Source organism: Portunus trituberculatus, chromosome 27 (assembly GCF_017591435.1).
Source record: "Portunus trituberculatus isolate SZX2019 chromosome 27, ASM1759143v1, whole genome shotgun sequence".
Lineage (NCBI taxonomy): Eukaryota > Metazoa > Arthropoda > Malacostraca > Decapoda > Portunidae > Portunus > Portunus trituberculatus.
This window is the reverse complement of record NC_059281.1, coordinates 16,692,402-16,719,450: the sequence shown is the minus strand read 5'-3', so window position 1 is coordinate 16,719,450 and position 27,049 is coordinate 16,692,402. Positions and strand designations below refer to the sequence as shown.

Below are 27,049 nucleotides of genomic sequence, written 5' to 3'. Positions count from 1 at the left end.
ATTCGGCAGAAAGGTTAAGGACCAGCAAGCAGAATCTGCCTGGGGGTGCAACTTGCGAGCAAAGATTTTACCTGCTAAAAGAAAATAATCACCAGTAAATAGCCATCATAAACATTATCATTATGTATATTATGAACAGCTTGTAAAAAGTTAAACCCTTTACGCTCTGAATAGAAATCATTCAGATGTTGAAAATGTTAATGTGTTACAGGATATATACTCTCTGACCTTTATGTGGGAAACAAATCTTGATGCGGGTAAGATAGAGAATGAGCAGTATTTAGTGAAAATATACACACTGAACATTTCACATCAGGTATGCTCAAACCACAAGTCCTTGAGCAGATAAACCAAGTAAATAATACTGAGCAGGACTGTGTATCGAATAACACCCAAAAAACAAATAAAGGGTGCAAAAGACGAGAAGAAATATCAAAAATCTTAAAGAAGTGAAAAAGAGATTCCCCAAAACACAATGTAGAGATATAAGGATTGAAGTGTAAATATAATGTTGTGTTGTTCCCTATTAACCCTTACAGTCTACCTACAACACACAAGACAGGCTTCTGAGCCTCAAGGAAGACCAAAGGTGAGTCATGATGCCGCGGTAGGACGGTCCTGAGCTGGTCCAGGTCTGCCTGAGGGGGATCCGCTATTGGGAAGGGTAGGGGTTCTTAAGTGGGGGATGATCCCGTAGCACAACAAACCGCTGAAGCCGAAGCACTGAACAGAATTTCAATAATGGAAATTACACACAGGTAAGCAAAGCCTCTTTGAAATTAAAATGTTCATCAACTGATTGGAAGCTTTCGTCCACCCTTCCTGCAGCAGCCAGTGTGTATAAGAGCCCCTTAATTACCTCTTCTAACAACAAAGGTACGCCCAGTGCTGTTGATTTTCCGTATTTATCAAAAGAGGCAATAGCAGAATATTAATATCAGGCCGTGCCAATGTACTGACGACTCTAGGTGCGAGTGCTTCAAGGATTCATTAAGTAGTTGTTTTTTTGTAATATTTCATCATTTTAACTTGACATGTGTAAAACATGCACGGAAAAGTGTATTACCTGCTACAGAAACTGTACACTTTCAAGACTGAAGCAAGAATATTTAATGAGAATAACACGAGGATTCAATGTTTGTCTTTCAGTCACGACGCACAAATGAACATCGACACTCACGCCCATATCAGTATTATCATTACCGAGAACAGTAACATTAACAAAGATAATCATAGTAACAATAATAACGATGATAATAACAACAACAACAACAACAACAACAACAACAACAACAACAACAACAACAACAACAACAACAACAACAACGACGACGACGACGACGACGACAAGAACAACGACAGTATCTCTAGCTCCACCAGCAGTACTACCACAAACATCACAACTTCTATACAAGAAAAGGAACAATAACACAACAACACATTCTATTCTATGAAAACTACAAAGACAACACTCCCAAGGTGGTCGTGAAGTGGTGTCCCTCACTGGGGACACGCACCGGAAGGAGAGACGCAGCCCTCGGGGGAATGTTGGTGGCCCGCCGACCCTCTGCCAACTAACAACATGAGAACTTTCACTTGAACTTGTCCTTTTATCGCTTATGCATGAACTGTGTGTAGAATTCCAAGGAGTCTGAAATATGTCTGAAGATTGTATACGTATCTAAATATTATTTACTACATCCTTTTTCTTCCATAAGGGACAATTTTGGGTGATTTTCCTTACGTATCAAGAGGAAAAATATATACGAGGCGTACTTGTAATGCTGTTTCCTAAAAAGACAAAGTAGGTAGAAAAAGAGACAGGAGAAATTAGTTTCGAAGGCATCTCGAAACTCCTCTTTTGAAACAGTTAAAGTTATAAAAAAGAAGAATAAAAACAGGTAGAGAATTCCAGAGTTTCCAGTAATAGATGAAACAGCGGAGATACTGCTTAACTCTTGCACTAGTGAAATGAGAACAACAGGGTTGAGAGTAACAAGAAATTTCTGTGCACTGGAAGTCGTAGGAGGGAACCACCATGCAGTTTTTGTTTACCCTATGTGTGTGTGTGTGTGTGTGTGTGTGTGTGTGTGTGTGTGTGTGTGTGTGTGTGTGTGTGTGTGTGTGTGTATGTGTCTAAGAATAGCGCATTAGCCCATTAATTTGGGAGCATGATTCAGCTCTAATGTGCAAATATTAGCATGTCTACTTGTGCATTGTGTATGTGTTCGATATTAGTCACTTATAAAGCTTTACATTACCTGAATTGAGACGTATCATAAAATTTCATAATCATAACTATCGACTCTAAATTTATTGTTCACTCTATCACCTGAATATTACGTCATCATAAACCAATGGCAGCTGGAACTACAGCACATTTGTCGCTACACTGAACAAGTTAAGCCTGCATATGTCGCTTTCGCCAAGCCTTTTAATGCCTTACTGTTTCTAATGCATCTCGTAAAGGTGTTGACAGTAGTTTACAAATGCAAGGTAAGATGTGTCGAAAAATGCGGTGAGTTGAGTGCAGGGCATGTGGTAAGTAAGGAATGTTTGGTGAGTACTCGGTGTTTCAGCAGTGTAGATTGATTTATTGAGTGCAGGATGTTTGTTGAGTGTAGAATGTTTGGTAAGTGTTGGATTTTTAATGAGTAAGGAATGTTGGGTGAGAAAAGGATACTTGTTGGGTGCAAGATGTTTAATGGGTGAAATGTATTTCAGAAAGTGTAAGATCATTAGTGAGGGAAGAATGTTTTGTAGCAGACGTTTCATAAAAACTCCTTGCCTCGCTTCCTTGGGTACATAGTTATATACCAGCACGCTATCTTTTCTATAAGAAATTATATTCATATAACATTTGGTTATGTGTAGTATGCGTTTGCGTTGGGACGGCTCTGCTTGTTAACTCATATTGTACTAAATCCTTGAAAATATACAAACATTTTAGATATATCATGTGAGAAATAAATTTGATCTATTATGATTATTATTCATTACTTTCATAATATCAATAACATATCCTTAATTATTATTTGTTTTTCTCGCTTTTCTGATTCTAAATTGTTGAGTGACAAGAGGAGGAAAAATCACTCTAAATGAAGTAAAAGAATGAGTAATCGATAATTAGGTGCGGTGGTTTTCGTGGCTGGCACAATATACACTAAAATAGTTTCAGTTTCTATTTTCTTTGACAACAAACTGCAGTGCTGGGTATACTTCAAGTGTGTAAAAATACGACCTGACATCTGAGTAGCTTTGTATTGAAGCACACATCAGTATAAAATTCTGTTATATTCCCTTTCTCTATCATTTAAAGTTGGAGTTCTTTTCAAGGAAAGTCGACATTATGGTTTATTATATTGCGTACTGCATAAACTATTCCGATGATGACTAGTCAGTTATTCACCTAAAAGTTATACATGAGCGTGTCCCTGAAAATAAAGGATGGGGCAGGACGTATTCATCTTTATCTTCTCTCAATAAGCTTTTAGAAGAAAACGATATAGTGACTTTTCTTTTCTTTTCTATAATTTTTCCTTACATCACCAGAAAGCAACGTAAAGGATGAAAGAAAGTTGGAGAGAGAGAGAGAGAGAGAGAGAGAGAGAGAGAGAGAGAGAGAGAGAGAGAGAGAGAGAGAGAGAGAGTATACAAAGAGATAAGTTTTGCTGACGTGGCCTGACACTGACAGACAACTGACGGAGATAAGTGGAGTAGGTTGAGGAAGAAACATGTAGGCTGATGGTCATGCTACACACACACACACACACACACACACACACACACACACACAGAAAAAGACGTGAAGCAGCCGCCATCTCTTCCACCAAGAATACTAGAAGCGCAGCGATCCTCAAGACAGGTAACGAGATTTCAAAGTGTCTTTAAAAGTTGGTACAAAGACAATATTACGATCCCTAAATGGCCAATCAAAGCAGATAAGCACGATGCGGCAGAGGCTGGAGAATGGCAATGGTGACACTACGAAAAGGATAAACGCAGCGGGAATGGAGAAGAAAATCAGGTTGTATCGGCGAAACGTGAAACCACGAAGCACACCAGCAAGAGAAGGCTTGTTGAGCTAGCAGTTAATGGCAAGCAATCGGGCAACTGATTAGCTGATAAATGAGTCAATAAAGGACATCTTTTAATCAATTACCGATAAATGGATAGAGAGAGAGAGAGAGAGAGAGAGAGAGAGAGAGAGAGAGAGAGAGAAATATTATAGTACCACAGTAAGAGAAGGGAGTGTGTGTGTGTGTGTGTGTGTGTGTGTGTGTGTGTTTTGATCTGCTGCAGTCTTTGACGAGACAACCAGATGTTACCCTACGGAACGAGCTCAGAGCTCATTATTTCCGATCTTCGGATAGGCCTGAGACCAGGCACACAACACACACAGGCACAACAAGGTCACAACTCCTCGATTTACATCCCGTACCTACTCACTGCTAGGTGAACAGGGGCTACACGTGAAAGGAGACACACCCAAATATCTCCACCTGGCCGGGGAATCGAACCCCGGTCCTCTGGGTTGTGAAGCCCGCGCTCTAACCACTGAGCTACCGGGCGTGTGTGTGTGTGTGTGTGTGTGTGTGTGTGTGTGTGTGTGAGAGAGAGAGAGAGAGAGAGAGAGAGAGAGAGAGAGAGAGAGAGAGAGAGAGAGAGAGAGACAGACAGACAGACAGACAGACAGACAGACAGACAGACAGACAGACAGACAGACAGACAGACAGACAGAGAGAGAGAGAGAGAGAGAGAGAGAGAGAGAGAGAGAGAGAGGGTGAGGTGTTATGGAAAGATATGAAAGGAAATGCTCCTGATTAGATTATCATACAAGTGCCTAGATATCGTTCATTATTTTGCTTTGCCCTCTCGTTCAGTGCAGCCAAGGAAGGTGGAATTCAAGGCAACCACACACCTTATGTCTTATTGCCTCTTGATCGCGTTAGTTAGCACTTCAATGAGGATATAATGCATGGAAATGAGAGAGATAGACACACACACACACACACACACACACACACACACACACACACACACACACACACACAATAACAACAATAGCAAAAAGGAAAATATATCAAGCAAAGGAATAACTCGATACATAAATAAGAAAACTGGACCATATGACTTAGTAAATACAACTATGTAAACACACACACACACACACACACACACACACACACACACACACACACACAGTGAATTACACACACCGCGTAGTGTAGTGGTTAGCACGCTCGACTCACAATCGAGAGGGCCGGGTTCGAGTCCCGGCGCGGCGAGGCAACTGGACAAGCCTCTTAATGTGTGGCCCCTGTTCACCTAGCAGTAAATAGGTACGGGATGTAACTGGAGGGGTTGTGGCCTCGCTTTCCCGGTGTGTGGAGTGTGTTGTGGTCTCAGTCCTACCCGAAGATCGGTCTATGAGCTCTGAGCTCGCTCCGTAATGAAGAAGACTGGCTGGGTGACCAGCAGGCGCCCGTGGTGAATTACACACTACTCTTCACTGATTCACTTGTAGAGTTTGAAACCAACTCATCAAATTCACACGACGAAAGAAAGTTTTATCCGTGATAGTCAAGTTGGTGCCACACTTCACTGCCGCAGACTCTGATTACCTGGTTATCTTCCTCCCTGAGATAAGGCTGATTCTCTTTCCTTTGAGACAGTCGGTGTACTGACGCCTAGGTAAACGGATGGCTTCCAACGACTTTGGCGGACAAGTGGCACTCGTCACAGGTGAGCGTGCTGACCATTAATGGCAGTGTCTTTTGTCACAATGTTATCGTAAGCTACAATCAAGGTCTTTACAAAGATAATTATAATACTTCATAACCTGACTACGTTGTTCCTCGACATGACTTGCTTATAAATTTAGTTAATGCTGGTGAGCGCGTTAGAGACCGCTTATGCTTATCATGTGTAATTACATGTTGAAAAAAGTATAGGGATTGAAGTGCGTCGTTTGCGTCAACTGTAATTGTTTTCGTTTCACTCCTATAGGATTTATACATTATCATCTACTTTATGAAGATAATGGGTGACAGAGACAATTTAGGAACATCTTGTCGCATATTATTCACTCAGTTGTCCCGAAGAGTGACAGTCACTGAAGTGTTATATACGAGCCAGGGGTTCAATACTACTTCACCACCGGGTCACTTCCCACATCAGTGAACCTCACTTTGATGAAACACATTGTCTAACTAAATATGCAGATTCTATAATGAATTAATTTATTTTGTATTGTGTTCTAATTCTTACGCACAGCGTCTCTTGCGTTGTCTTGGCCCAGGCTTGCCAAGTATGGAAGTGGCCTGAGTCTCATTAAACAACAACTGTGTACTATTGTACAGTGACACTTATTTACGTTATCTTATTAGAATCAGTCACGTGCACATGCAAGGTTCATACTTCATATCATAACAAAGATCTTCGTTTCATTACAAATGGGCACGGATGACAACACTGACCTGCTGGATGTTACAGGTGGTGGCAGTGGCATCGGGCGCTTCACGTGCCTCAAGCTGGCTCGGGATGGTGCTCATGTGGTGGTGACGGATGTCAGCCTGGAAGCAGCCCGTCAAACCCTCAGTATGATGCCAAGTAAGTCACTGCATCTCTTGTACGTACATAGTCACCGTATTTTCCATCCTTTGGTAAGTCAACTCTTTACCTTTAGTTTACGGAACAAGTCGTAACTAAACGTTCATTTCATTCATCATTTTAAAGACGCTATTGTAATCACAGCGAGATCCTTTCCCTGCAGGTCCTGAAGACCACCTGGCGTTACAGATGGACGTAACACGGCAGAGTGACGTGCAGGGTGTGATCTCTGCTTCACAGGATAGATTTGGGAAACCGCCCAGCCTTCTGGTCAACAGCGCGGGGATCGGATTAATGGCACCATTTCTGGATGCAACGGAGGAGTGTATAGATAAATATACCAGCATCAACCTTAAGGTTGGTCATGCTAATTGTCTGTCCATAATGAAACAACGTACCTATCTTATTTTGTGTCATGGAATTTTAGGCTAAAATTGGAAGGTGATTATATTCTGTAGGCATGGCAGAGCCATAAAAATCTCGAAAACTTGGATATGCATTGCAACACATCTGTGCAGGAAAAGATACTTCGCAAATGAAAATACATGTTGTCGAGCTTACCCAAGATATCAGCACGTGGGCCATTTATTGCCACCACCGCGCTTTCCCTTACCAGTAATATCTTGGTACACGCAGGGTACCATGCTCGTGACTCAGATATTCATCAAGGCGCTGCTGCATGGAGATGACGAGCCAAGCGAGGGGAAAGGTGCTGTTGTCAACATATCAAGCATGTCGGGCAAAACAGGTTTAACTGGAATGACAGTGTACGCATCCACCAAGGCTGGCGTCATTGCCTTCAGCAAGTCCTGCGCCGCTGAGATGGCCAGGTGAGGAAAGCTGCTCCATGCACATGCTGAACCAGTACTCATAAAAAGTTAAGTGTGACCACCTTGACAATTTCTCTCTCTCTCTCTCTCTCTCTCTCTCTCTCTCTCTCTCTCTCTCTCTCTCTCTCTCTCTCTCTCTCTCTCTCTCTATCTATCTATCTATCTATCTATCTATCTATCTATCTATCTCTCTCCCTAAGAAAGGGCATAAGAGTGAACTGTGTATTGCCGGCCCTGATCGACACGCCCATGGCTACTGGCATCGCGGAGCAGCTACATCGCAGCTACTGTGCAAAGAATCCCTTAGGAAGATTGGGCAAACCAGAAGGTATGTTTTTAGAGGAGAAATGGTTTAACGTATTTAAATATTCCGAGTAGCATATTATAGTTTTGTGTTCTTGAATTTTGCTGGATATGGCAGACTACGATACAAAACAATAATAGGCAGTACTTCCTTGTGAATGGATTTTATATTGTTCGTTAGCTGACTACTTCGTGTGTCCCTGCAGAGGTGGCTGAGGTGGTCGTGTTCCTCTTGTCAAGACGCAGTAGCTACGTGGTGGGTGCCTGCGTGGAGGTCTCCGGGGGCACCGACATGTGATCACCGCCGGAGTTGAGACAAGGAGGCACAGCTGGTGGGTTGTTAATATTATCCCTCTTGCTCTTTTTGCTTTCTCCATTGAATGAAGGAGTGAATAAAATCTAGAAACTAACTCCAGTATGTTTTTTGCTAAAAATGTTCCTAGAGTTAATGCCTAAAAGTCTAACACACACACACACACACACACACACACACACACACACACACACACACACACACACACACACACATACACACACACACACACTATATTGCCTTTTGCACTGTCATTTGAAACTCGAACTATCCTGTAAAGAAAAGACTCACAAAAAAACAATTATGTAACTATCTTAAGCAAAAAGCGAGATACTTTATAAGAAGATACCGTAGCACTTCACAGTGACGCCTTTACCGAGGCAAAAGATGACACAAGTGTGATGCACATGTGTGCACCACACTTGTGTCAGCTTTCTCCTTCTGAAACTTTAATCGTCCCTTCCTGCCATCTCTGTGAATGGACTCTCTAGTTCTATTAAGACAAACCAGAAAATCATACAGATCAAGTCAAGGGGAAATACAGCAGTGTAGCAGGAAAAAAAAAACATGGCAAAGCAGACTTTCTCTTTACCAGATAGACATCACAGAGTGTAAGAAGAGCAGCAGACACGAACCGCGAGCTACGCAGCCTCACATCCACGAACATTCATTAGAAATGCAACACAATGGTGAAAAGTGAAAACTGTGTAGTGACAATATGCGGAAGTCGTGGAAGTAGTCAGGTGTTGCTACAGAACAATACAGAATCTTTGATTGCCAGACTGTGGGAATGCACAGTGCTTTTCAGCTGTCATGGTGCTTTAATCAACACAACAGGCAGCTCTCTTGATGTGTTCTCTACCCACATCAAATATCCATCTATCAGCTTTCAGACAAATAAGCTGCTTGGTTAACTGTCCCTTCCTGACCTCTCCAAAAAAACACCAAAACTTACCTTTTGCACTACGACAATATATTACCGTGACTTTTTGATATATTTTTTGCAATTATTTATCAATGATGTCAGCAGCAGATAAAACTAACATGTTTCAGGTAAGACGTCCACCTCAACCAGCCGTAAGACACTCTTGTCTAGTCTTCTAGTCCAGCCAGCCTCAAGACGCTCTTATAATTACTGAACTTCAATGCTTGCATCCCAAAATTTCTGCTCTTCTTCTGAGTGATAGGTCGCAAGGGCCGGTATACGCACAAAGGCAGCGCGCGCGCGCACACACACACACACACACACACACACACACACACACACACACACACACACACACACACACACACACACACACACACACACACACACACACACACACACACACACACACACACACACACACACACACACACACACACACACACACCGCGTAGTGTAGTGGTTAGCACACTCTACTCACAATCGAGAGGGCCGGATTCGAATCCCGGTGAGGCGAGGCAACTGGACAAGCCTCTTAATATGTGTGACCCTGTTCACCTAGCAGTAAATAGGTACGGGATGTAACTCGAGGGGTTGTGGCCTCGCTTTCCCGGTGTGTGGAGTGTGTTGTGGTCTCAGTCCTACCCGAAGATCGGTCTATGAGCTCTGAGCTCGCTCCGTAATGGGGAAGACTGGCTGGGTGACCAGCAGGCGACCGAGGAGATGAATTACCCACACACACACACACACACACACACACACACACATTCTGTTTGATATTGCCGTATCCATAATTCATTTCCTTCGACAAACAGTGCTGTGAAGTGTGTATTTACAGTGTCTTTGGTTCCTCTCCTTCCGCTCACGCATTCAACACTCCATCAAAGTCTCCATGATGAGTTTCACCTTTACATAATAAAAAAACAACATCAGTATCCTTCATAGTGGTCACAGAATAATGTGAGCGCCTATAATAGTTTACCTATGTAGGTTTACTGAGGTTTGCCACCGGCCCACCAGCCGGCAGTTCCTTAAGAGCACCATAAAGATTGCCAAACGTCGCAAGAAAGAAAAATGTCATGGTTTTAGATTCCTCTAACGCTGATCTGCCATTAGCTCCATATGAAGCCCCACATTCCACACGCTGGGAGTTATGGAGTAAGGAACTTTGCGTCCAATACCGAAAAATTGCACGTATTTAATAAATATATTTCATCACATGAACGAAAAAAATGCACGTATTTAATGAATATACTTCATCACATGAACTGTCTTCTGAGGTCATTATGAACAATTTTCACTACATCACAATACTGTTTTCATTTTTTGACAAATAACATATTACTTCTTGATGTGTTCTGAATACAAAGGGAACAGAGATTAATTACACCACTACGATCATCAGGGGAGTCGCCGCTTATCGCTGAGCAAGTAATTGTTAGCAGCACTAGTGCCACTAGCCACACGCTCAGTTGGTCCGGCACCCTCTAGAGAGTCTAGACGCACGCATGGCTCCCGTCAACTTCCATGGTCAAGTGGCCCTCGTCACAGGTGGGTCCATGCATTTGTCACGCCCTGAGGCTGCTTCAGTGCATGAGTGCAGTGTTTTAATAATGTTGTCATGAATGTCAAATGTCACCGTAACACAATCAGCAATGGATACCGATAAGAACGATTGTCGTTTTAGCAGAAAGTTGTATAATGCAGTACAAATATTAAAAGAGGCTAATCATATATGACGTGGTTTACTAGCCTGTCAGTGGAAGAGACATACACAGTACTGTGGGTGAAGGTCTCCCTGAACCGATAATCACGGTGGAGACGCGTGGTTTGGTGGTGAGTCACGGACGCCAGCAACACAGTAGGTTGCTAACTGATATTGCACGAGTTACAGTCAGCCAGTGCTTGTGTGTCAAGGTTAGGTAAGCAAGAAATATCAGTAGAGAGAGAGAGAGAGAGAGCATACGTGTGTGTGTGTGTGTGTGTGTGTGTGTGTGTTGAAGGGAATTAGTCTGTGATATTCTGGCCAGAGCTCCCATACATGACTTTGCCTGCAATGTGAAGTAAGCAACACTAAAGCCTCGCTGTGGATGCGTGTGTGCGCGTAACAATCCGCACATGTGATAATCATGAAGTGGATACTTGGGTAGACGAGGATGTGACTATTCTTAACGGCGTGCTCCTCTGTGACCTTCAAACACACACACACACACACATTATCTCTCTCTCTCTCTCTCTCTCTCTCTCTCTCTCTCTCTCTCTCTCTCTCTGGATTCCTTTAGCGTGACCTACTACATCTGAAAATGAAATTTCCTGTGTTTCAAATGTCCTACTTTGGAAAATATCTTGAGTCACACCTGGCATGATGACCAAGTGTCTCTTATTGAAAGGAAGTGAGCTTTAGTTTATCTGAGGTCGATAAACTTTGAACAATTGACCGCACCACCAGTAGCCATTGTACTGAATGGGCTGCAGCTGGTGATGGGAATACACTCTTGTGTTTTTATATTCCAAATTATCAGAATTCAAACGAAAAATTAATTGTGCGTTAAGAACATCAATAAGCACACCACTAACACAAGTAAGAGTGGAACATGACGCATTAACTATTATATATGATGCAGGTGGCGGTAGCGGCATCGGGCGAGCCACTTGCCTACAGCTGGCCAAAGAAGGCGCCAAAGTGGTGGTGACCTCCCGCACAATGCAGGCGGCCCAAGAAACACTAAGTCTGCTGCCAAGTAAGTCTCTGTTTCGCTCTAATCAACTGTCTGATAACAAAAAGGCATCACCCCTCCGCTAGATTACTGGTGTGTGGCCCTTCTCTCCCTCACCTATTCGATAAGGTATCTATGAGATGCAAGATAAGTGGTAGGCCATTACCTTCAATGCTTTAGTAAGTTCCACGAAAACTTATGCCACTGTTTAATTTCATTTCTAGTAAATTGTTCAGTAAGTCATCGTCATACGGGCTCCTAAGTTCACACCAAAAAATGTCCTGCCTGGTAAGTCAACACATACACTCTGTTCGGTGTACTGTTGGTTAAGTGGCGCTCACTATTCCGAATTTCCTATGCCTAGTAATTAACACACAGCATCCCACCTTCCCCACACAGATGGCACGGACCACCTGGCACTGCAGATGGACGTGACGCAGCAGAGGGCCGTGGAGGAGGTCATGGCGGCTATTCGTGAACGATTCGGGAAACCACCCACACTTCTTGTTAATTGTGCAGGATTTTTTGAAAGGACGCCTGTTGTGGAAATGGAAGAATCAAGTTTTAATACAGCAATTGACGTCAATTTGAAGGTTATTCATTATTATTTTGGAGAGAAAGATTGTGTAATATCCTGAATTTGTTAAGAAACTTATGTCTAAATCATTTATGTTAATCAGCGACGACCAGTTACTGTTGATCATTATTTCTCCCATAAAATCCCTGTCTTCTGGCACACAGGGGACCTTCCTTATGACCCAAGCTGTTACAAAAGCGATACTGGCTGATGACAAAGAAGGGGAAAAGGAAGGAAGAGGGGCCATAGTGAACATAGCGAGCATCAGTGGCAAGACAGGCTTCCCGGGTGCCAGTCACTGTGCGGCCTCAAAGGGCGGAGTTGTTGCTCTAACCAAATCCTGCGCTGCTGAGATGGCCAGGTGAGGAGATCCACTCAGCGGGTTAATCTTGATGGATACACACGTTAAGTTCTGATTACTTTTACGTCAACTTATTTTACTGTTCTCTCTCTCTCTCTCTCTCTCTCTCTCTCTCAGTAAAGGTATCAGAGTCAACTGTGTCCTGCCCGGGATAATTGACACTCCCATGGCTAGACGCGTTGACGAGAAAGTAATACAGAAGCACATCAGCGTGAACCCATTAGGGAGGGCTGGCAGACCAGAAGGTAAGCGAATATATCCTCCACGGTGGACTTGAGTCAGAAAAAAAAAGGAGAGCCACAAATTTTGTAGCTTCTTGTCTTGCTAGTATCTGCAAGGTTTGAGATCTTATATTATGAGATGCGAGAAGAGTAAATATTAGGACACTTAATTAAGGATCACTTGATAGTTTAGTGACTTTCGTTTCCTTCGCAGAGGTGGCCGAGGTTGTGGTGTTCCTGCTGTCGGCGCGCAGCAGCTACATGGTGGGGGCTTGCGTGGAGGTTACTGGCGGAACAGGCATGTGATTGGCGCTGCGGTCTGTGGCAGCACAGCGGAAGAGAGAACATGATGATGGTCTTTTTTATACCTCAGCTTTTGTAACCTTTCATTTTCTTTTCTAGGTTGAATCTAAGACATACAATACATATCAATGTGTTTCACTTCTGATCGTGCTTATACCAATTCCTCCGCGGTTGGTGAACACAGGTCGGTATGACTGAGTCACTGAGAGAAATTAGAGAAGGATATTAACCTTGCATCCAATAAGTAACACTGTTGAGACCACTTAAGCCACAGCGGAGTGGTGTATACTAGCTTTCATCCACCCTCATGATCATTTACAAAGGCGTTTGTTTTCTCAGAAACCATGGAGGCGATGTTGATTCTTGGCTTATCAGTGGGGAAAAAAAAACTAGTGTTGCTTCCACGGCCTCAACCTGTTCTGAAAATCATAAGTGATATTGCCACTATTTTTCAAAGTCAAGAGAAATTAGGGGTTTTGGTTCGTAAGAGTGTTTCTGCTATTGATAAGGTATAAATCATGTTAGTCTGTCAATAGAAGCATCTTTTTACCCTTTAAAATCCATATGAATGAAAGAAAGGTCATTTAAAAAAAAGGTTATGTGGCTACTATTTTCAAAATCCACATATTTGGAGCTTTGTTCGTAAGGATATTTTTGCTATACGTATATGAAGTAGAAATCATGTTGATCTGTCAACAGAATTATCAAAAAGCTCTTAAAAACCCGTGTGACAAAAAGATTTTTTTAAAACGTAGGTTATGTTACCTCTATTTTTCAAAGTTCACGAAAAATAGGAACTTTGTTCGCAAGAGTGCACTTAATATTGATAAGTCAGAACTAATGTTAATTCGTCAACAGAACCATCAATATGCCCTGAAAAAGTCCAAGTGACTGAAAGAGAAGTATTTTAAAATCATAGGTGATGTTGCCACTATTTTTCAAAGTCAACAGAAATGAAGAGTTACGTTTGTAAGAGTGTTTCTGCCATTGATAAGGTAAAAATCATGTTAATCTTTTTAATAGAAGCATCACTCTACCCTAAAAACCCATGTGACTGAAACAAAGGTCTTTTAAAAATATAGGATATATGGCTACTATTTTCAAAGTCCAGAGATATGAGGAGCTTCATTCGTAAGAGTACTTTTGCTATATAGAGGATAAAATTCATGTTAATCAGTCAATAAAACAAATGACCATTTAAAAGCCGTGTGACTAAAATAAGAGTTTTTAAAAGAACATGGGTTATTTTACCACTACATTTCAAAGCCAACAGAAATGAAGAGCTTGATTCGTAGGAGTGTTTTTGCTATAGATAAGTTGAAAATCATATTAATCTATTAAAAAATCCATAAAACTATCCATTAAAACCCGTGTGACTGAAACAAGGGTCTTTTAAAAATATATGTGATGTAGTCACTATTTTTCAAAGACCATTAAAAAAGGAACTGTTCGTAACAGTGCTTTGGTATTGAGAAGTTAGAAATTATGTTAATTTGTCAAGAAATCTACCAACTACCCTTAAAAACCAAAGTTACTGAAACATGAATCTTTTAAAAACAAAAGCTATGTTGCCACTATTTTTCAAAGTCAACAGAAAAGAGGAGGTGGATCGTAAGAGTGTTTCTGCTATTGATAAGGTAAAAAAAAAATCATGTTGATCTGTCAAGGAAAGCATCATTTCACTCTTAAAAACCCATGTGAATGAAACAAGCGTCTTTTAAAAATACAGGTCATGTAGCTACTATTTTCAAAATCCACAGATATGAGGAGCTTGGTTCGTAGGAGTATTTTTGCTATACATAAATCAGAAATCATGTTAATCTGTCAATAGAACTATCAAAAAACCCTTAAAAACTCGTATGACAGAAAAAGTTTTGTTTTTTAAACATACGTTATATTACCGCTATTTTTCAAAGTCATCAGAAATGAGGAGCTTGGGTCGTAGGAGTGTTTTTGCCATTGATACGGTAGAAATCATGTTAATCTGTTCATAGAACCTTAAGATTATCCATAAAAATCCATGTAACTGAAACATGATTATTTTAAAGTTATAGTTATGTGGCCACTATTTTTCAAAGTACATAAATAAAGGAACTTTGTTCGTAAGAGTCTTTTGCTAAGAATAAGTTAGAATTCAGATTATTTTTTAAAGAGAACCACTAAACTACCCGTAAAAATTCAAGTGACTGAAACAGAAATCTTTTAAAAACATAGGTTATGTTGTCACTATTTTTCAAGGTGAACAGAAATGAGAAGCTCGATTTGTAAGAGTGTTAAGGTATAAATCATGTTAATCTGTCAATAGAAGTATCACTATACAGTTAAAAACCAATATGACTGAATCAATGGTTATTTAAAAATATTGGTTATGTGGATTATATTTTCAAAATCCATAGATATGATAAGCTTAGTTAATACGAGTATTTTTGCTATACATAAAGTTAAAATCATGTTAATATGTCAATAGAACTATTAAACTGCCCTTAAAAACGATTCTGATAAAAAAAAACATTTAAACATACGTTATCTTACCACTATTTTTTCAAGTTCAACAGAAACGAAGAGCTTGGTTCGTAGTAGTGTTTTTGCTATTGATAAGGTAAAAATCATGTTAATCTGTTATTAAAACCATCAAATTATCCTTAAAAACTCGTGTGTCTGAATCAAGGGTCTTTTATAAATATGTGTGATGTGGCGACTATCTTTCAAAGTCCACAAAAAAGAGATACTTCGTTCATAAGAGTGCCTTTGCTATTGATAAGTTAGAAATCATGTTAATTTTTCAAAAGAAACACTAAGATACCCGTAAAAACCTAAGTGACTAAAACAGGAGTCTTTTAATTCTATGTGGATATCAGAGAAAAATATAGACTCATGTAGAGAGAGAGAGAGAGAGAGAGAGAGAGAGAGAGAGAGAGAGAGAGAGAGAGAGAGAGAGAGAGAGAGAGAGAGAGAGAGAGAGAGAGAGAGAGAGAGAGGTCCATTAATATTAATGTAATGAAGTAGTACAAGGTTCTTTGGGTTTTATTTCCTGTATATATATATATATATATATATATATATATATATATATATATATATATATATATATATATATATATATATATATATATATATATATATATATATATATATATATATATATATATATATATATATATATATATATGCACATGAAAAATATCTTGAACCAGTGCTACTCTATGATTACATGTTTAACCGTTCATGAAGCAGTTACCCTTCCACAGAATAGTAAGAAAAATGAGTAGGGCTTCACCAGCTGCTTCATTTGATGAGGAGTAAAGTAAATAAAAAGAAAAGATGCAACAAATACCAATATAAAGTGTTCTAAATCTTGCCCTGAAGTATTAGAGCAGATGTAAGAGAATGAATCCTAAGTCCAGGTAAAAACAAAGACAATTACGACTAATATTGTCTCCACAAATCTCGAGTCAACAGACAGCACAGCCGACTCACGCGTAACATGACGTCAGCATGACAAAACCTTTAGGGTCAAGCTGAACACAAAAGATAAATAATGTCACAAGCCAATAGTGACAATATATTCACAGGAGATACGCATGACACTCAAGTCTTACTTCTGTGTTGTTGCCAGAGCGTTAAGGGGAATGAGGAGATAAGTAAAATTAGATTCTTAAAAGAGAACGTAAAACACAATTGCAAAACAGACTGCGGAATATTCGTTTCTGATTATAGGAAGACCATCTGTGAGGTTACAAAACCCTCAGAAGCTGGTTCATTGTTCCATTCCATACACTGATATGTACTCTTATATTTTGAAGCTTTGAGACAATTACATGCAGTTTACAGTGAGATTACAATCTCAATATAACAGTTCATGATCGTTCAGTATACCTGCATGGAACGCAAATTATCACAAAGTTATCGCACCCTTTAAGTGGCTTCAATATCAGCCACCATTTTGCTTTGAAATATGTATACCATGATAAATGACAATAATCTATTTTCTACTTTGTGAAGGCACCTTAATGCATGCACCACCTATAGACAAAGGTAGCGCAGTACCAGACGACGTACCAATGGCTCCTTATGACTCTACTGGACAGGTGGTGTTTGTGAAAGGTGAGTCCAGCCACTGACCATACGCCGGCCAAACAATACCTTCAATAAAGACTTATTGCCATCCTTGCAGTCTCTCTCTCTCTCTCTCTCTCTCTCTCTCTCTCTCTCTCTCTCTCTCTCTCTCTCTTTCTTTGTACTGAATTTTCTAATCCCAGCGTTAAAAGTGGTTGTGTTGCAGGTGGGGGCAGCGGCATCGGGTGTGCCACATGCCTGCAGCTTGCAGGCGGTGGAGCGCGTATGGTGGTGACGGACTTCAGTGTGCAGACGGCTCGTGAAACCCACAGTATGATGCCCAATAAGTTTTTCTTCTGCCTTATTCTGAGAGATATTAGTACCTTAAGGATTAAGCACTTCTACTTAAGAACACAGCAAGTTCAAAGGAGAGGAAGCAAAGTTCTCGTATAGCAAAATTTGGTTCCCTTTTTTCCTGCATTCAGCAATCAAATAAGTGGTTGTTTATTCGACAGAGATAGCTAAGGTGGCCGCATTCCTGCTGTCTAGGCGCAGCAGCTTCATGGTGGACTCCTACAAGGACGTGACCAGCGAGGATGGCTTGTGATGGGCGCCTCTGCTTGAAGTGTCTTGGCCTGGAAAATATATAATGCTATACTTGAGCGCTGGTTCTGAAAGTGACGATATTGTAACCGCTCCGGGATTCCATTTGTTCAATAATTTATATTTCTGCTTCAATAAATGTACATAATATAACTTTTCATTGCATTTTTTTATGAATGCACAATATGATGCATACATTTAAAAAGAGAGTTATTTTTCTAATTCAATTTTAAGCCAATTTCAATTTTGCTTTATTTGACCGCTAATCGAGAAAAAACAGTGACAAATCCCATGACATTATGTTTCCAATCAACTAACGTAAGAGAGAGAGAGAGAGAGAGAGAGAGAGAGAGAGAGAGAGAGAGAGAGAGAGAGAGAGAGAGAGAGAGAGAGAGAGAGAGAGAGAGAGAGAGAGAGAGAGAGAGAGAGAGAGAGAGAGAGAATTATCGCTGAGTCACCATATACTTAAGAATTCATTGTGAGCCGGCATTTTGCTTTGAAATTACATTGTAATATGATAAAAGATAAGAATTCATTATCTATTTCGTGATGGCACTAAAAGGCCTGCACCACCTATGTACCCACTCAGTTAGAGCATCACCAGAGGACGCAACAATGGCTCCCAACGACTTCACCGGACAGGTGGCACTTGTGACAGGTGAGTCCAGCCACTGATCATACGTTGGCCAAACAATTCCTTCATCCTTCCTATCCTTGCAGAGTCTCTCTCTCTCTCTCTCTCTCTCTCTCTCTCTCTCTCTCTCTCTCTCTCTCTCTCTCGCAATGTGTTGATTTTTTAATCCCAGCGTTAAAAGTCTTGGTGCTGCAGGTGGCGGCAGCGGCATCGGGCGTGCCACATGCCTGCTGCTTGCCCGCGATGGAGCTCGAGTGGTGGTGACGGACTTCAATGTGCAGACGGCCCGTGAAACCCACAGTCTGATGCCAAGTAAGTCTTCTTCTATCTTATTCTGAACATAGGAAGACACACACTAATTTCGTCTAAGACATCAGTCATTCTCCATCTGTAAACAGTTTGTCACTCCTCTGCTCTAAGATTACGAAGTGCCCGGCACCCACAGACCCCGAGAAGCACCTGGCGCTGCAGATGGACGTGACGCAGCAGAGTGCCGTGCAGAGCGTCATCGCCACAGTTCGGGACAAGTACGGAGAGCCGCCCAGCCTGCTAGTCAATGCCGCTGGAATCATGAACATCGATCCATCTTTTGACAAGACGGGTGATGTTGTGATCAACGTGAATCTTAAGGTTAATCTTCTTATTTTTATGATATTCACATTACCAAACAACATGTCCTTACAGCACCATTTTGGTAATGGTTTTGCCTTTCTGAGCCAGAAAATTCTCCAACACTGAAGTCTGCATTTAAATTTTGTTGAAGATCTGTAGGCACGGTGACGAAAATACAATCATAGTGAAATTAACAACATTCTGTAGCTCGTACTAACCCAGTATTTGTGTCCTCCACGCACGCAGGGCATCTTTATTGTGACCGAGGCCTTCACTGAGGAGTTGCTGAAAGGAAACGAAGGCGCACAGGAGGATAAGGGCGTTATTGTCAATATAGCAAGTATACTTGGGAAGTTAGGTCACCCTGATTTCAGACATTATGCTGCCTCAAAAGGCGGTGTTATAACATACAGCAAATCCTGCGCTGCCCACATGATCAGGTAAGCAACGCCGCTTAATTCATTATCGATTTATTGCCTTAACATGTCGAAAATACTCGTAGACGACAGTTCTAATATCTCTCTCTCTCTCTCTCTCTCTCTCTCTCTCTCTCTCTCTCTCTCTCTCTCTCTCTCTCTCTCTCTCTCTCTCTCTCTCTCTCTCTCTCTCTCTCATATCTTCAGAAAGGGTATCAGAATCAACTGTATCCTGCCTGGCTTGGTGGACACTGCCATGACCAAACCCTTTACTGAAGAATTTCGTCAGTCAATATGTGACAAAACTCCTCTCCCACGAGCTGGCAAACCAGAAGGTAAATACACTGGCCTTGTTGGTATTATTATTATTATTATTATTATTAGTAGTAGTAGTAGTAGTATCATTATTATCATGTTATAATTAATGTTGTAGTTGCTGTTGTCAGGACAAGACACTTTAGACGCACACTCTGAATAGTAAATGTGGATGCAAAAGTTTTTATATGCAATTTTTTTCCTGCATTGGACACTGAAACAAGTGGCTATTTATTCAACAGAGATAGCTGAGGTGGTCGTGTTCCTACTGTCATGGCGCAGCAGCTTCATGGTGGGCGCCTGTGTGGAGGTGACCGGCGGGGATGGCATGTGATGGGCAACATAAAGCATACATTAAAAATATGAATTATTTTCCTGTCATAATCTAACCCCATTCTAACACCGACTTTTTGACTGCTAATCGAGAAACAAAACCCATGACGTTATGTTTCCAATTAACTAACGTGAGAGAGAGAGAGAGAGAGAGAGAGAGAGAGAGAGAGAGAGAGAGAGAGAGAGAGAGAGAGAGAGAGAGAGAGAGAGAGAGAGAGAGAGAGAGAGAGAGAGAGAGAGAGAGAGAGAGAGAGAGAGAGAGAGAGAGAGAGAGAGAGAGAGAGAGAGAGAGAGAGAGAGAGAGAGAGAGAGAGAGAGAGAGAGAGAGAGAGAGAGAGAGAGAGAGAGAGAGAGAGAGAGAGAGAGAGAGAGAGAGAGAGAGAGAGGGAGGGAGGGAAGGGGAATGGGGAAGAAATAGTAGTAAGTCGGGTACCATAGGTGGCAGGAGCAGTATTTGGAGCGCTACCTATTTGCAGCTTGGCAAGGAAGGTGTCTATGTAACGGAGACAGCCTGCATGTTGGAAACAAACTCAACGATTGCCATGAATTAAGTCTCCAAGGGTTTGAACTCTGAATCAAAATTGTGCAACTCAAATTTCGGTCACGGAGATCCGATGAGGAGGCTGAGATGAGACAACAATGCGTGGCTGACATATTACCACCAGTGTTCGTGCCCATAGATTAATTATGTACGTATATCTGCCGTACACGAGCATCTTCCTTGTGGTCCAGGCCTTCACTGACTTGCTGTTGAAAGGAAACGAAGGGGAACAGGAGAAAAAGAACATTATCAGTTTAGACACTATAGTAGCTTCGAAAGGTGGCATTAGTACATACTGTAAGACCTGCGCCGCTGAGATTGTCAGGTAAACAAATGTTGGAAGTGTTCGTATTACACAATGTCACCTATTTCATTAACGAGAGGTACTCAGTTGGATGACAATGCCGAACCGTTATCTCTCTCTCTCTCTCTCTCTCTCTCTCTCTCTCTCTCTCTCTCTCTCTCTCTCTCTCTCTCTCTCTCTCTCTCTCTCTCTCTCTCTCTCTCTCTCTCTCTCTCTCTCTCTCTTCAGTATCCACTGTCATTTGCCTCAGACACCTGTTTCTGTGTGGAAAAGAGGGCGATATTCAGTTTAGTGGAGATGGCGTTCTACAGATTGAAAAATTAAATCTGTGGCCGCGAATGTTGCAGAATTGAATTTAAAGAAGCAAAAGATGAGGTGGTGTCAAGACACTTAGGGTTAATAACAGAAGAGCAGTCCGACCTGGCGATATTTGTGGTTCCTTCCCCAAACAAATACTCTGAGGTAAACGGTACGTGTGTTATTAAATGCATGTAGTTTTATGTGAAGGAAGAGAATTATCTTTAGAGGGCAGGCTGTGGCTGTTCCCTTGCAAGTCACAAGACCCCTTCAGATCTCACTGGGAATAATTATTGTTACGGTACGTGACTTCTACTTTTTTACATCGTTCCTTGGCAACACTCTATCATAGATTTCACCTTTATCTCAATATAAGCGTGTTTTGGGGATGTAGAATCTCCGTCCGCTCATTCCGTCTGGTTTGCACATTCAGGACGCACGTAAAGTATGGCTCTGTATGACTTCAGCGGCCAAGTGGCACTCGTTACAGGTGAGTGCAACTATTGACTACAGGTGTGGTGGACAAGTGATGCTGATTCTAACGATTTGTTACTCTTACTCAACCGATTATCACATCTGCTGCAGTCATCCAGTATTCTATTTGAGAACAAATTTTATCCTATCCATTTTCTCTTCAAATTAACATTAATCACTCTTGAGCCTGCAGCACACACAGGTGTGGTCACATCTTCCAATTTATTAATATTTCAATTCGATTGAAATATACTTGATTATTATATTAGTGCTAATGAAAAAAAATCATTTAAGGTTTCACAGAGAGAGAAGGGAGAGGGAGAGAGAGAGAGAGAGAGAGAGAGAGAGAGAGAGAGAGAGAGAGAGAGAGAGAGAGAGAGAGAGAGAGAGAGAGAGAGAGAAAGTGTGTGTGTGTGTGTGTGTGTGTGTGTGTGTGTGTGTGTGTGTGTGTGTGTGTGTGTGTGTGTGTGTGTGTGTGTGTGTGTGTGTGTGTGTGTGTGAATAATGTGGGTGTGAAAACCCTCAAATCAAAGCTATACCACACACACACACACACACACACACACACACACACAATATAGGACAAGATGTAAGGACAATAAAATAACACACGCACATACACACACACACACACACACACACACACACACACACACACACACACACACAGGTAAAGCAACAATAATAATTAAGGAACATCTGTGACATTTTAGGTACAATGCTTGGCTCACTCACGTGTGTGTGTGTGTGTGTGTGTGTGTGTGTGTGTGTGTGTGTGTGTGTGTGTGTGTGTGTGTGTGTGTGTGTGTGTGTGTGTCTGACCAAGAGACTAAGCTAGAGAATTGAACGCTGATAAGGAAGGATGGGATTGACTTTAGGAATGCTGACCAGTCTCTTAGAATAATAAACAAATATTTCATGAGTGCTCGTGATTGTATGCCTTCAAGAATTGCATCAGTATTAAATAAATGAGGGTGTGTAGAGACGCAGTGACGAGCATAGTGTTGCAGGTGGCGGTGGAGGCATTGGGTGTGCTGTCTGCCTGTTGCTGGCTCAAAACGGCGCCAGTGTGGTGGTGGCGGACGTCAACTTGGAGGCAGCTCGCCAAACTATCAGCAAGATGTCCAGTATGTGAATCGCCTTTCTAACATCAAGTTGCTTGTTAAGCCAATGATCCTTACATAATCTTTGCCTCAATATATCCTGATTCTCGCTCAGTCTGGTGCTCATTAAGGTACGTATGTTTTGATTTACAATACGTCACAAATGCTAAGCTCATCAGTTACAGCCCACTCCTTCATTGCATTGCATTTGATACATAGGTAAGCGTCTCCCCTGTTCTGTTTATATCTTCCTTTTTTCTAAGTCTTCCTATCGTCAACCTGTTATTCGACGACATCCACAATGAGACGGTGACAGACAGAGTAGAGTGCAGATTAAATTTACTCCCTAGCAATATAAACGTTTCCGACTGTGCTATAGCAAACAACGAACGTGAAGGCGGTAAAGTAGAATGTAAAAAGAAAAAAAAATAAATACAGGATGGCTATCCTCTCTCCCACTGGCAGCTGTCGAGTCACCATTGCCCATGCTTAGAGTAACTTTCTCTGGATCTTCAAACTACTAAACATAAAATTTTTGTCACTTGTCTCCACCCTTTACCCCTCCACCCTTCCACAGGCCCTGTAAACCACCTGGCGCTAAATATGGATGTAACGCAGCAAAGCTCAGTGGAGGGCGCCATAGCCGCCTCCCGGGACAGGTATGGGGTGCCGCCCAGCCTGCTGGTGAACTGTGCGGGGATCGCCGATATATCGCCTTTTCTTGACATAACAGGACCTCAGCTCGACAAGATGATTGACATCAATCTCAAGGTTTGCTTTCCAAGCCCTGCCGTCTAAAGACTACTCTCTTCCTTCGCACAAAATTACATGCTACTAGCGAAACACATTCTTCATTAAGGATTTAGAATTTTTAAATGTATATGATGTTTCCTATACCACCCAAGGAGTCAACTTTCTTTTTCACTTTTAAGGGACCGGAACCTCAGTGGGCCTTTTTTGTTACAGTTTTTTTTTTCGTTGTTGCCCTTGGCCGGTTGTCCATCTTACCTAAAAAAAAAATCATTTTCCGGAACATGAATCATGTGTCTTTCCTGTTTAATGAATTTTTCTGTTTAAGAATGTATTTTCTTATTGAATTCTATGATTTTTTTTTATTCCAATACATCTAAGCTTCCCCGTAACGATTGCCAATCTTACTTTTCATCACTTTGTTTCCTGCCGCACACAGGGAACCTTCCTCGTCACCCAGCAGGTCATTAAGACTCTATTGGAGGAGGGCCGGGGATCAGGGGAAGGAAGAGGCGCTATAGTCAACATATCCAGCATGGTAGGCAAGACAGGCTTCCCCAATCATAGCCACTACGTAGCCACAAAGGGCGGAGTCATTGCCTTCACCAAGTCCTGTGCTGCTGAGGTGGCCAAGTGAGCACACACACTCAGTATAACACGAAAATACTGGTATAAATTTTACAAAATATGAATTGGAAGTTAATTCTCTCTCTCTCTCTCTCTCTCTCTCTCTCTCTCTCTCTCTCTCTCTCTCTCTCTCTCTCTCTCTCTCTCTCTCTCTCTCTCTCTCTCTCTCTCTCTCTCTCTCTCTCTCTCTCTCTCTCTCTCTCTCTCTCTCTCTCTCTCTCTCTCTCTCTCTCTCTCTCTCTCGTCTCAGGAAGGGTATCAGGGTGAATTGTGTATTGCCAGGTTACGTCGATACGCATATGTGCGATGCCGTTGATCAAGAACTTGTGAAATGGTACCTCAATAAGACGCCATTAGGAAGACCCGCCAATCCTGCTGGTGAGTAATACAATCTTCTGGGAAGTAAAACAAATATGTCCATTTCCGTTGACAGGTTACGCTTTGTCGTGTACCCTGATTACGTCTTGAAATTTTATTCTAAGCTTTTAATGTTGACTTCAAATTCCGACACTCAAGTTGTCTTTCAAATCCCTGGCATTAGAATCACGGTTCGTTCTATGTTGATAAAATGTTCGTGACTGCCTGCTTTTCCTGACAGAATTGGCTGAGGTGATCGTGTTCCTGCTGTCAAAGCGCAGCAGCTACATGGTGGGCGCCTGCGTGGAGGTGTCCGGCGGGGCTGACATGTGAGGGACATCATGCACTTAATAAAGATCCAGACAAACTGTATTTTATCACCTATATAATTTCCTTATTTCATTAAGTTTTTAAATTGAATAATAAAATTGGTATCCGATGAAAGATTGTTGTGTTTTTCTCCTTTTCTGGATATTAAATAAATTTTGTTTTCGACTTTTTTTCTTTGTGAAAGATGAAGTATCTGTCTTGGAGATCCCTTGTGTTTCAATGTTTATGCATTTTACAGGCGCTCTTTACTTTTACTCCAGAGTGACGATAACAAACCCTAAAAGCATTTAACACAATTCTGTTATCACCGGAAAAGAAATGGAGAAAAATGGTGTTGTTCTTGTTGAGAGTGTTCCTCCTGTCGCGCTTCCCCCATGCACCACTTCACCTGTGACGGCTTACCGGTACCCCTCCCCTCTCTCTCTCTGTCTGTCTGTCTGTCTGTCTGTCTGTCTGTCTGTCTCTATCTTTGTAAGATCTACCACCCGTATCCCTGTAATAACCTGGTGGCTGTGTAGCTGAGTGGTTCTGATCAAGATAATAAGATGAACATTGTATAATAAAAATGAAGTTGCCTCAAATGCGATACACTAGCCACTTATCTCTCTGATATAAGAGCAGCTGTTCATGTCTTCATGCAACACTCAGTTGAACCCTCACTATCTGAAGGCAGTCATGGCTCCCAACGATTTCAGTGGCCAAGTGGCGCTTGTCACAGGTGAGTACAAGTAAAGGTCGAGTGTCATTGTTGCCAGGCATGTGTACTAGACTAGTAACCGGAAACTCATGCAAAAAATATGCTAACTCATGTGAAGGCTTAGTTTCATATGTAAAATGTGCAAAAATCCCTGCTGTCTGAGATGTCATGAATAGTTTGCTACGTATCTGGTATAAATATGATATAAATGACATTGTGGTGTGAAGAGTGACGAAAAAGCTATTATGGTTATTCGCTTCCCGTGATAACGATTGCTACCAAGCCCTACAAACAGCACTGGTTAGGGGTGGTGAAGGTAATCCCGGCTGGTGGAGAGTGAAGCATCTTTTATAACTACGAGTATTACGAGACACCTCAATCCCCTGTAGTTAGACTACAGTCAGATTGTTTCTCTTCCCAGGCTCGTCCTCTGACCAGGTTCCTCTTCTGATTGGACAGTAGATCCATGATGACATCAAGAACATTCAAAGTACCACCAACAGCAACACAGAGCCATGAATATTACTGAAAATGTATGACTATTAATATCTTAAAAAATCTCAAATCAATGCATTTGCTGAAACACTGAAGGTGCAGCACTATCAGCCTCTCCACAGACTACGTGTGGCCTTGAGTGGTGTTCCCAAGAGAACTAACAAGAGGCAAAAATGATGGAGTCTGCATGAGAAACACGGCTACATCAATAGTGTCATATCACAGTGTGCCTCTGAATGGTAGATAAAGAATGACTGATAACACACTCCATCTCGACCTTCACGAAAAAAAAAGAACCCCAGAGGTGAGCAGACGTGTACTCACACACGCACACGCACACACACACACACACACACACACACACACACACACACACACACACACACACACACCATCATATAATGCAATAAGGATCGTGCGATACATAGTAATAAAAAGAAACATCACGTAGCAAGCGAATCGTATACTCGTGAATGGAAAGGAACCTGCCTATCGTAGTTTCATTACTCTTATTTGTAGTTCTGCACGACTTGATAAGGCAATGTGTGTTCGGTGAGGAGCTAAGGGAAAAGCCACTGTTATTTTCAGATTCAGAGGTGAAAACACTGCCATGATTTAAAACTTCAGGTCTCAAAATCCATCTGCTCAATGTCAAGGAAGGTAACTGTTTACTATGAGTAGATAAGACTAAGACAAAAAATCTCAAACAATGACAATCTGAGTGTTGTAGGTGGTGGAAGTGGCATCGGTCGCGCCACCTGCCTGATGCTGGCCCGGGACGGTGCACGTGTGGTAGTGACGGACATCAACCTCGAGGCAGCACGTGAGACACTCAGCCTGATGCCCAGTAAGTACCCCCGTCCCCTTCATTCAACTACTTGTTAATCTATCAGCCCATTTCAGTTCCCAGTAAGTCCAGTTCATCCTCACTTTGCTACAAAAG

General features: G+C 41.7%; 6 protein-coding genes across 7 annotated transcripts in view; 5 read left to right on the top strand and 1 right to left on the bottom strand.

Moving 5' to 3' along the window:
* LOC123509530 overlaps positions 1 to 27,049 on the bottom strand; it is a 129,781-nt gene that overhangs the window by 38,563 nt on the left and 64,169 nt on the right. The gene's annotated exons all lie outside the window — the stretch shown is intronic.
* On the top strand, positions 5,594 to 8,155 carry LOC123509529 (estradiol 17-beta-dehydrogenase 8-like). Its single transcript, XM_045263880.1, has 6 exons — positions 5,594 to 5,745; positions 6,496 to 6,612; positions 6,776 to 6,969; positions 7,249 to 7,442; positions 7,643 to 7,770; positions 7,952 to 8,155. Exons 1-6 carry the CDS (start codon positions 5,703 to 5,705, stop codon positions 8,041 to 8,043), a joined length of 768 nt encoding a protein of 255 aa, XP_045119815.1. The 5' UTR covers positions 5,594 to 5,702; the 3' UTR covers positions 8,044 to 8,155.
* On the top strand, positions 10,381 to 13,300 carry LOC123509528 (estradiol 17-beta-dehydrogenase 8-like). The gene is made up of 6 exons (XM_045263879.1): positions 10,381 to 10,534; positions 11,608 to 11,724; positions 12,100 to 12,293; positions 12,442 to 12,638; positions 12,756 to 12,883; positions 13,074 to 13,300. Exons 1-6 carry the CDS (start codon positions 10,492 to 10,494, stop codon positions 13,163 to 13,165), a joined length of 771 nt encoding a protein of 256 aa, XP_045119814.1. The 5' UTR covers positions 10,381 to 10,491; the 3' UTR covers positions 13,166 to 13,300.
* On the top strand, positions 13,442 to 18,176 carry LOC123509531. Its single transcript, XM_045263884.1, has 3 exons — positions 13,442 to 17,266; positions 17,445 to 17,549; positions 17,734 to 18,176. The coding sequence occupies exons 1-3, from the start codon at positions 17,134 to 17,136 to the stop codon at positions 17,823 to 17,825; spliced, it is 330 nt and encodes a 109-aa protein (XP_045119819.1). The 5' UTR covers positions 13,442 to 17,133; the 3' UTR covers positions 17,826 to 18,176.
* LOC123509526 ((3R)-3-hydroxyacyl-CoA dehydrogenase-like) lies at positions 18,325 to 20,169 on the top strand. Its single transcript, XM_045263878.1, has 6 exons — positions 18,325 to 18,479; positions 18,651 to 18,767; positions 18,901 to 19,085; positions 19,314 to 19,507; positions 19,691 to 19,818; positions 20,041 to 20,169. The coding sequence occupies exons 1-6, from the start codon at positions 18,371 to 18,373 to the stop codon at positions 20,130 to 20,132; spliced, it is 825 nt and encodes a 274-aa protein (XP_045119813.1). The 5' UTR covers positions 18,325 to 18,370; the 3' UTR covers positions 20,133 to 20,169.
* The window catches only part of LOC123509475 (uncharacterized short-chain type dehydrogenase/reductase y4vI-like), a 7,533-nt gene continuing 2,141 nt past the window's right edge, over positions 21,658 to 27,049 (top strand). The window contains exons 1-8 of the mRNA XM_045263766.1: positions 21,658 to 21,763; positions 22,758 to 22,874; positions 23,428 to 23,621; positions 24,040 to 24,233; positions 24,478 to 24,605; positions 24,826 to 24,914; positions 25,533 to 25,632; positions 26,837 to 26,953. Coding sequence (XP_045119701.1) covers positions 21,721 to 21,763; positions 22,758 to 22,874; positions 23,428 to 23,621; positions 24,040 to 24,233; positions 24,478 to 24,605; positions 24,826 to 24,914; positions 25,533 to 25,632; positions 26,837 to 26,953 — 982 coding nt within the window. The 5' untranslated portion in view covers positions 21,658 to 21,720. The remainder of the gene's footprint in view (positions 21,764 to 22,757; positions 22,875 to 23,427; positions 23,622 to 24,039; positions 24,234 to 24,477; positions 24,606 to 24,825; positions 24,915 to 25,532; positions 25,633 to 26,836; positions 26,954 to 27,049) is intronic.